This window comes from Equus quagga, unplaced genomic scaffold, assembly GCF_021613505.1.
Source record: "Equus quagga isolate Etosha38 unplaced genomic scaffold, UCLA_HA_Equagga_1.0 67607_RagTag, whole genome shotgun sequence".
Lineage (NCBI taxonomy): Eukaryota > Metazoa > Chordata > Mammalia > Perissodactyla > Equidae > Equus > Equus quagga.
In genome coordinates this window covers 1-10,267 of record NW_025801011.1, presented here as the reverse complement: position 1 = coordinate 10,267, position 10,267 = coordinate 1, and the positions used below count along the sequence as shown (strand labels likewise).

At 56.6% G+C, this 10,267-nt stretch overlaps 1 protein-coding gene across 1 annotated transcript; it reads left to right on the top strand.

Annotated features, from left to right (window-relative positions):
* Positions 1 to 3: 3 nt before the first annotated feature.
* Positions 4 to 9,327, top strand: ARX (aristaless related homeobox; the record flags this gene model as incomplete). The annotated part of the gene is made up of 4 exons (XM_046651308.1): positions 4 to 461; positions 2,999 to 3,044; positions 5,774 to 6,102; positions 8,190 to 9,327. Coding segments are annotated over 4 exons (1,074 nt in total), but the record flags the coding sequence as incomplete, so codon positions are not given.
* Between the last annotated feature and the right edge of the window lie 940 nt (positions 9,328 to 10,267).

Sequence of the window (10,267 nt, the reverse complement as noted above, 5' to 3'; positions counted from 1 at the left end):
CTCGGCGCGGCCGGCGGCCCCGGGGGCGCCCCGGCGGCGGCCGGTGGCCCGGGCGCCGAGGACGACGAGGAGGAGCTGCTGGAGGACGAAGAGGACGAGGACGAGGAAGAGGAGCTGCTGGAGGACGACGAGGAGGAGCTGCTGGAGGACGACGGCCGCGCGCTGCTCAAGGAGCCCCGGCGCTGTGCCGTGGCCGCCACCGGCGCGGTGGCCGCCGCCGCCTCAGCCGCCGTGGCCACCGAGGGCGGGGAGCTGTCGCCCAAGGAGGAGCTGCTGCTGCACCCAGAGGACGCTGAGGGCAAGGACGGCGAGGACAGCGTGTGCCTGTCTGCGGGCAGCGACTCGGAGGAGGGGCTGCTGAAGCGCAAGCAGCGGCGCTACCGCACCACATTCACCAGCTACCAGCTGGAGGAACTGGAGCGGGCTTTCCAGAAGACGCACTACCCAGACGTCTTCACCAGGTACGCGCGGGGCGCTGGCGGCTGGAGGGCGCGAGCGGGCCCTAGAAGGAAGGCTGGCGGGCGGGCGGGCAGGGGCCCCGGGCTCGGAGCCGCGACTTCGCCCCTGGACTCTCCGTAGACTCGCCCCTCCGACCCACCCACCCCTGCTCGCCAAAAACGACCCACTCCCCTGCTCCGGGCTTTAAGTTTACACTAGGACGATTTCTCTCCTTCCCAGGGTCTCTCCAGTTGAATTTTTCCTAATTCCAAGTTTTAGTTAGAGGAACAGAAACGGCCTCTCCAAAGGGCTCCCGGACGCGCCACCTTGGAGCCGCGCGCCCCGCCACGGACACGCAGGGCCCGGGCGCGCGGTCAGGCAGGCCCGGGCAAGGCGCAGCAGGCGCCGATGGCCCTCGCGGCCAAGGCGGAGCAGCGGCTATTTTTGGCCGCTGTGTGGTGCGCTCGCCTCCCCCGCCCGATGCCTCTGAAGCCTGGTGGGTATCAGTTACGCTGCTCGCAGTGAAGCTGGAGCCCGTGCCTGCGGAGAAGGCCTTTACAAAGATCCAAGTTCTGTGGTTGGAGGACTCCTGAAATAACCGGAGGAAGTCAGAACAGGGCAGGGTTTGGGATCTGTACCCCTGCGGGGCACCAGCCAGGATCTTCCCCTCTCATCGATAGACCCTCTCCCCTGCCACACTAACCCCCGCGATCGTTTCCTGTACATGGGTTACAGGGGTGGGCAATAACTGCCGGGAGCCTGGCAGGCAGGAAACGAAAGGGCTGGGGGAATTTTTCTCTTTGGACAGGTGTCCAACGCGGGTGTTCTGCCTGGTTACGCTCCACTTCCCGCTCGCTTGAGTTTTGGGGAGAAAGATGCGCCTGTGAGATGACTGGGCCCCTAGGCCCCGGCTTATTCCTTGGACCTTGGACTCCTGGCCAGGCTGGGGCCTTTCTCTCCCGCCCTAAGGCCGAGGTCTCAGCCCCGGCGGGGAGCCAGGGTTGGGACAAACTTGTCCCCGTGGGGAGGGAGAAAGGAATAGGTGTCTGCCTGCCGAGGCGCTTGTCAAGCTCGGCAGCTCCTTCGCACGAGACGTGTGCAGCTTTTCAATGTGCATTTTAGAAGCGGAAAGCTGCCCGCCCCTTTGAACCGGAGCAGAAATCGCCGCGTAGGGCTCCGGAGGCCCGAGCCAGCTCTACTGTGTAGTTGGTCTGGCAAATCATTGCCAAATTCTCTCCTACCCCGAAACAGGCAAGAGTGGATTTGATGCGGGTCGGAAGCAGTCAACTTGATCATCCCTTGAGCTAAACTTGGTCCTCCCCTGTGTCACCCACTCGCTTCGTTATCTTTAAAAAAAGAAAACAAATTTAAAATCAGTGTGTGCTATCAAATAGCTAACTGGCCGACCCGCTTTTTGGATTTATCCCACGTGTATTTCAAAAGGAGAAAATGAGGTGGTGTCAGCTGGCATCCAGGTCTGCCCTTTTTGAGCTTCTCCCGGGGGAACCGTAGTTCCGCACGCCCCCCTCTTTCGGACCCAGGGGTCAGTGAGAGCCCCTGGGCAGCACCGCGAATCAGCCAGGAGTGAGGTTTTAGATGTGCTGGTGCTTCCTGTAGCGGGGACAACGGAAAGCGCTTAGGGAACTGGTTTTCTCCTGGTCCTGAAGTTTCCGGCGTGGACTAGGGGGCCTGCCAGCAGTGCAGACCGGGGTCCCAGGCTGGGGCAGCCCCGTTCTTTCATACGAGCGAGTGGAGAGCCAATTATTCTCGGCGCGCTCATATTTTCGGTAAACAGGTCGTAAGCCGTTTTACAGCATCTTAATGGTTTCCTATTTGCCTTAATTGTCGCAGTAATAACAGCAATGACGGGGTAGGGTTTCAGTTCAATTGACTTCCCCTGAGATGGGCAGGGTTTGTAGTGGGCACTGGAGTCAGGAGGTACGCAGAATTTTGTTTAATCGAAAAATTACCCCACTGAACTCTTAACAAGCTTAACATATCTCCAGAGGGTAATGGGGAGTATGACCTAAGGGGGTGAGGGAGGGAGGAAGGCGGGGGAGAGAGAGATGGAGGGAAAGGCAGAGAGCTGGAAGGAGAGAGAGAAAAGGGGGGAGAGAAAAAACTTTAAAGAAGGCAGAAAGAAACTAAGAGGGCAAAAAACAATTTTTTAGTTGAGTGCTGAGTTCTCCCATTAAATATTAGGACAAAACAGGGTGTAATCACTGTGTGTGTTTCTTGTCTAACTCTAGCTTAAGAGAGAGAATCCGAGTGGCCAGTTTTATAGACTTAGAGACTCAAGAAGTCACCCGTGTCACTCTTGAATGTAATGGTACAATACAATGTATACTATCTTATATCTGGCAATGTGTTGTGTTTTTATGTTTTCGCTCACTTAGTAGGCACTCCCCTGGGGAAGGGATGGTGATGCCCATGTGTTCGGGAGTGACGGCGGGCAGCCAGGGGAGCCCCTCAGAGCAGGCCTGCCAGCGAGGGGAAGGGGCCTGAGAGGGGCTTGCTGGAGCCGGCGGTGACCTGCTGTCTGTGTGTTGCTTTCTTATAGGGAGGAACTGGCCATGAGGCTGGACTTGACTGAGGCCCGAGTCCAGGTGAGCTGCAGTGCACAGAGGGAGGAAGGGAGGAGAGGGCTAGGGGGCAGAGTGGGAGAGAGATGGGTTGATGGCTTGGGGGGGGGTCAAGACCCCTTCATAAAATGAAGAGAAGCAGAATCAGAAAAATCACCCCACTCACTCACTCACAAAAAGATATTTAAAAATGAAGACCTGGGAGGTTGGAGGGGAAGGTGTCTGCATTTGGGAGCCTTGAGGAAGGTGTCCAGGATCAGAAGAGGGGTCTTGGGGTGCCCGAGCCTGCCGCTCAGGAGCCCCTGGCCCACAGCCCCTGTAGGAGACAAGCCTCGGGCTGACTGCTCGTGATTGCAGTAATGGGATGGAGCATGGATTTGGTTGTTAGACAAATCCGCTCAGCTCCAAGCAGGTATTTGGCTGCGATTAAGTCTCCAATCGGGCTTCATAAAAGCCCACTTAGTGCTAGAACAAACAGGGCCATTTGAAGGCAAAATGCTGTTTGATTTCCCCTCCGCCCGCACAAGGAGCTGGCTAATGCTATTTGATTTCCCATTTTTTATAGCAATGAGCCCACATTGATCTAATAGGGAGCGAGTGCAATGCTATTAAAGGTGTTTGCAGCCCCATACCAGAGTGCATTTCCGAACCCAGGCCTCATAACCAAAGAGACGATCAACACCGGGCCGCCCCATGGCCAACAGAAAACAGATGTCCCTGGGTTAGGAGCTGAGTGAATCACTTTACAGTCAAAATCAAGCGCTGATAAAGCACAATAAATTCCATATGGCTCATTTAATACACAACAGCTTCTTGCATTAGAGGGCTAATGATGAGGCCTGTCCCCTCCTTTCTGTTGACACATTTCTCCATTGTCAAACAGAGATGTGACAGCAACTCCGTATTTTCAGCTCAGGGGAACGAGTCGTGGGAAAGTTAAATAACTTTTAAAAAGAAAGAGAGCGCCCCCTCCCCTTCTCCTCTCTCCCTATTCACTGGAGAAGATGTAATTAAGTGAATATGAATTATTAGAGTCCTTTCGTTTACCTTTGGGGGGCCTCAGAGGTATTAATTCAATAATGAGGAATTGCGGGGGACATCTTGATAATTGCAGTTGAGCCGGGAGAGCCGATCCGTCTGTGAAAGGTTTCCACGTTCTTGGAGGGCATCCTGCTTCCACTGCCCCCTCCACTCTTTACTCCTTTCAGTGCCACCAAGGAGTGGTGGATATTCTCGTCTAGACAGATTTGGACACACAAAAGCTGCCCACCCAGCCTGGTCCCATCCAGTCTTACTTTTTCAAGCCTCTGAGTTTCCGCACTGGAGTGTTTCTGCAGTTCACAAATAGATTATTTGATGGCTGTGGGACGTTATGGATGGACCCCTTTTCAGCAGAATTTTAAGTAATCAACCAATTTGGGTTCTCTATTTTTCTTGCCTTGGGCGGCTGTGTAGAAGTCACACCAAGCTTAGATACTAGTGCTAGTAACGACAGCCCCCAGTGTGTATATTTGAAAGACATGGATGTCTTTAAAAATTTTTTAAACCTATTCCACTGGGATCGTTTACATTATATTTTAATATAACTCTGTATAGCCCTGGAGTTCATTCTTAATTTTTAGACGTGTGTGCAGGCATAAACCCAGTCCTAAAAATATTAATGCCTTCAGGGGAGAGGGAGCATATCTTAGCTGTGGGCGTGATGAGCAGGTCACATAAAAATAACTCCATGCTCCTGGGAGCTATTTTTAGACTCAGGTAGCTGCCACATTTCAGGCACAGGTCTCCACTAAAACTGCTTTCTATTAACAATTAGGAAGATCCCCTGTGCTGAAACCTCCCCCAAGCCTGGAACTATATTATTTAAATAACCCACTGAAACCACATCCCCCAGAGAAATAAAGGACTTGCTAGCTCTGGAGATGGGGAAAGTCGCAAGGATCCTGCACCCTGATTTCTGTGTGTCCAGGTACAGCTGCATACCTGGTGGCGCAGTCAGTGCCTTCCTGGGGAGAAGGGGGCCCTCACAGGGCCCCTGCAGGTGGCGGGCTGTGTACCTGGTATTTCACTTCATGGAGAGCTGACCCTCTAAAATGTATGCTTGTTCACTAATTACCGTGGGCATTTCTCCCTTCCCTCCTAGCTCTCCCCAAACCCCAGAAGCCAGCCTAGTGCTTGTAGGTGTTCCAGAAGTACTTCTGGAAAGAATAAATGAACCACCTCCTGGATTCCCTTTTCAATCCAGAGCAGGGATGTGGCTAGTTCTGGCAGAAACCTGAACTGGGCGAAAACAGCTGACACGCAACAAAAGGCTGATCTGGACTCCTCTCTCGTGGCTGCCCTCCTGAGAGTCACCAGTGAATGGGAGCTTGCACGTGCCTGACTTTACTCATTCCACATAACAGCCTGATGAGTAAAGTTTTATCATCCCATTTTACAGATTAGAAAACTGAGGTTGACAGAGGTTTAAGTGACCTGCCTAAAGATGCACAGCAAGCACAGGGCAGTGCAGACAGTTAAACCTTGGTTTCCCCATCTGGGAACACAGCCACCTCTCCCCTTAAAGTTGGAAAGGAACCAGGCTGGTTGGATGCTCCCTGAAAGGGTCTGCTTGGGGCGTCCTTGGACAACTGAGGCGGCGAGGGCCGGGTGGGAGCGGGCCACAGGGCCAAGGAGCGGGGCGCGGTGTCGGGGGGAGCAGAGCTCCTGCTGGGCCGGGAGCCGCGCTGACCCGGGCTGTCTCCGCCTTGCAGGTCTGGTTCCAGAACCGTCGGGCCAAGTGGCGCAAGCGGGAGAAGGCGGGCGCGCAGAGCCATCCTCCGGGGCTGCCCTTCCCCGGGCCACTCTCGGCCACCCACCCGCTCAGCCCCTACCTGGACGCCAGCCCCTTCCCCCCGCACCACCCCGCGCTTGACTCGGCCTGGACGGCCGCTGCTGCCGCCGCCGCCGCCGCCTTCCCGAGCCTACCTCCGCCCCCAGGCTCGGCCAGCCTGCCGCCCAGCGGGGCGCCGCTGGGCCTGAGCACTTTCCTCGGAGCCGCCGTGTTCCGGCACCCGGCCTTCATCAGCCCTGCGTTCGGCAGGTAACATGCGGCCTCGGGGAGTCTGTCTGTCTGTCTGTCTCTCGCTCATGCACACACAGGCTGAGGTCAGGGAGGAGGCCGGAGGCAGGCAGGGCTACACGCATTTTTTTGGCCTAAGCTCAGAGATTTAGCCAAAGAAAATAGTCTCTAATTCTGCCTCAAACAATGTGGATCTTGAAGGGAATGACTTGGGACTGAACGGCAAAGGGGAGGGCAGTGGCAGTAACAACAACCATGACGATTGTGAGTGTTCAATGAAAGCTGTTAAAGTACCATTTGAAGGGGCAGCAAGACCCAGGCCTTAGGTGGTATGAGTGTAAACGTTTACAGGTGCAGGCTACAGAGCCCGGATGACTTTCCCAGTCTTGCAAAAAGCCTGCCTCATGCCCCAAAGTCTGCAGTCAGAGGAACACAGCCCTGGTCCCCACAGAAGCCCTGGAGCCACAGGCCCTCTGGGTGCAAAGAATTGTTTCTTCTCCCCCAGACCCTGTCTTCCTTGTCACTCAAGTGACCCGCTGCCAACCATACCCCCGTATGTGCAACCCCTGACCCCCTTAGCAGCACAAGACAACGAAATAAAAGAAACAGTTCATCGTATATTATAACTCCCTTTCTTTAAGTGAACAGCGAGTGATGAAATAGAAAGTCTGTATAATCACAGAGACAAAGAAACAAAGGCGGGATGTATTAAGTTGGAAAGTGCAGTGAAAATAAAACTGAATGCAGCTTCAATGATCTCTCTTTGGGAGAACAAAGAAATAATAGATTCATCCAACTGCGCAGCCACTTAAAAGTCATCTTGGAGAAAATTTTCAAAGAAAGACTCGAAGTAAAATTAGTTTCTTGTAACAAACCAATAAAATAACCAGAGAGTGCATTGAAGTGCAGTTAGTGACTCAGTTTACCTAGTTCACCAGGGCCTGTTATGCCCCCTCCAGGCCACACATTTCTTTCTGGAAAAAAATTTTAAAGTCCTGTGTCTGTCGCCTCCCCCCCCCCCCCCCCCACTTTCCCTTCTGACAACGAGTGACTTGTAAAAGCCGGCAAACCACAGCTGGAGTCCGGGCTACGAGATTCCGAGAGTCTGGAAGGGCGCTGCGTCGGGGGGGCAGGAGGGGTGGAGAGGCGGGCTGGGAGAAGCAGCTCTCGGCGAGTCTGGGTGGGCTCCTTTCTAATCGTGGAAACCCCGAGTTGGCCCTGTGGGGGCCCAGAGCCAAAGCCCTGGGGGGAGCGGCGGGGGTAGGGGTGGCCGTGGTGGTGGCCAGGGGCTGCTCGGGTCTCAGCTGCAGGGCCGCAGGGCAGTGCGGAGCAGGTGGAGGCGCCGCGCGGAGCAATCCCGGCGCCGACCGGAGGCGGTGGCGCGGCCCGGGGTCCCAGGCTTGGGGGTCGCGGGTTCGGGGCTCTCTGGGGCGAGAGGCTGCAGGGGCGCCGGGGAAAGGGGGGCGCTGCGCGGGGCCGCTGTCGAGCGGAAATCAACAGGCGGGCGCCCCCCGCCCCCGCGGTCACTGGCCGGCCCGGGCCGCTCGGCCTGGCGCCGGAGGGCGGCTGGTTGGCTTCTCCGGGGCAAAGGAGCCCCGGCCGAGAAGATGCCCCGGGGGGAGGACAAAGGCGGCAGCATAGGTCGCGATCCGCTTGGCTCCCACCTTCGCCCTTCTTTCTTTTCCTCCCTCCCTCCCTCTCGCTCTTCTCCCTTTTCTCTCCGTCTCCCCTCCGCTCTCAGGCTAAAAGCACTGTAAGCAGTTGGAGCCCCCGGGCTGGGAACACGCCCCTTCTTAAGCGGAATCACGGAAGCCGCGCCCTTGGGTCTTGGAGCTTTGGGCCGAGGGGCCTACCTCCGGCCCTGCTCTGGCCCCTCCAGGCCTATCTGGCCCCTCGGGCTGCTTTGCTCCGTTGGTTCCCCGCTCTAGGAAAGCCCTCTCCGAGCGCCCCGGCCTCCCGCGCACACGCCCCACCTGCCCCCCCGCCCGCGGCCCAACAGGGGCCCGCGCCTCCGCGCCCCTGCGGCTGCGCCCTCGGCTGCCCTGCCCCGGGACGGGCGCCGGGCCACGCCGCCCTCGGCCGTGACGCGCTGTTTGCTCTCCCCGCAGGCTCTTTTCCACCATGGCCCCCCTGACCAGCGCGTCGACTGCGGCCGCGCTCCTGCGACAGCCCACGCCGGCCGTGGAGGGCGCGGTGGCGTCGGGCGCGCTGGCCGACCCGGCCACGGCGGCCGCGGACAGACGCGCCTCCAGCATAGCGGCACTGAGGCTCAAGGCCAAGGAGCACGCGGCGCAGCTCACGCAGCTCAACATCCTGCCGGGCACCAGCACAGGCAAGGAGGTGTGCTAAAGGCTGCCCTCCCGCGCCCCGGGCGCCCCGAAAGGTCACCTCACTCAGCATCACTCAAGACCAAATGGAAACAGAGGACCAGCACACTCCCGAGACGGCATGGAGGGAGCGCGGCCGCCTTCGCAGCTGCCGGCCGCGGGCAAGGCGGCCTCGGCGCTCCCGGACGTGGCACCTCCTCAGCTGGCTGTACCCCCGCCCCTGCCCCGTCCCTGCTCCTGCCCACCTCGTTCCAACTCGAACGTCCACTCTCTCCCGTTCTTACTTTACTGAGAATATCGGGGAGGTTTTCTCCGCAAGACGCCCGGGATTGAAGTTAAAAGAATTAAAAAGCCCTCTCTCTCCCCCTCCTGACACCCCACTTAGCTTTTCGGTTTCAATGGCATTTTGGCGCTCTAAGTTGATCTCCCCAGCGGGAGCCCCGGCGTGAAGCCAGGGCCAGGGCCGCGAATGCGAATCTGTAAGATAGCTAACAGTGCACTTAACGGAAAGGGGCGTCTTGTTCATGTTCTCTTCTTATCATACACCAACCAAGGTTTTTATATCAAACCAAAGGGAAATACTCTGCTAGAATATGGACTGTTGAAGTCACCAAACTGTGATTATTGATTCTGTACATACCATTGTTATTAAAAAGAAAAAGAACAGAGCTTTGTATATTTGAAATGTTATAACGCAATTGCACTCAGCGTGGTATGGTAAAAGTTTGTCCTCCTGTAGATTCTTACTGTGTTGTAGATACGGTAGGGTTCCTAGACAAATATTTATGTACTCGAGCCCTTTATTTAACTTATTAACTGTAGAGGCTTCCGAAACCTTCAAGATAAAGGCAATGGTACAGTACTTTTGTGTAATGTGTAATTGTTATCACTTTTCCTTGCTATCTAGTGGAGAAGTGTCACGCTCAAAATAAAAAAAAATATATGTTTAACAAAAGGAAGTGTGAATGCTCTATGCTGGCGCTGAGGGGACAGTAGAAGGGGGCCCCCCAGAGGCCAGGGGTGGGCTCCGGCGCCCCGGCACCTCCGGGCTTTATCTGCACGCACGTTTTCCTGGCAGAGGCCCCTGGTTTGAATCTGAGCCTCAGAGGGATCCTGGTCTTCTGCAAAGGTTAAGGACGCCGCCAAGACGCTTTCCACGCGCATCTCGGCTCCCCCGGGGCGTGTGGCAGCCGGAGCTGGGGGTCCTGGGCCACGGAGGTGGCGTGGGCTCGAGGGGCGTGGGTGTGGTAGGCGTTAACGGTGGAGACAGAAATTTGAAGCGAGCGGGAGTCTTGGCTCGGAAGGCGAAGGAAGCTGTTCGTGGAAAGTGCCACGTAGCAAGGAAGTGCAGTCCGAGATGACAGGTAATGGCGAGAGCGAGAAGCCGAGGCGCTGGCTTCCGAGGGGGCGGGCTCCACGGTACACTCGCGGGGAGGAGGGGTGTGTGTGAGTGTGAGAGAGAGAGAGAGAGGGAGAACACAGGAACAGTGATGGAAAGGCAGCGAGGGGTATCCAAGTGGCAGATCTTAACTCGACAAATGTCATTACATCACTTATCCAGGCATTGGGAAATGTATACATTTTAAAAAAGCTAAACAACTCAGGTTTTGTGAGGAGACCCAAATAGATTTGCGATCTGCAACCCCTCGGCGCCCCCCTCCCCGCGCCGGAACGGTAGCTCTCCCTCCCCCGGACCCGGCCTGCGCCCCTCCGGTGACCGCTCGGTGTAAGCCCGCCCGCGGGGGCCGGGTCTCGCCAACGCTCCCAGGGTGATGGGAAAGGAAAGAGAAGCTTAATTAGTTTCAATTTGCAGTAATTAGCGCGCCGGACCTTTGGGGAGAGGGGCAGACGTGGGGGGG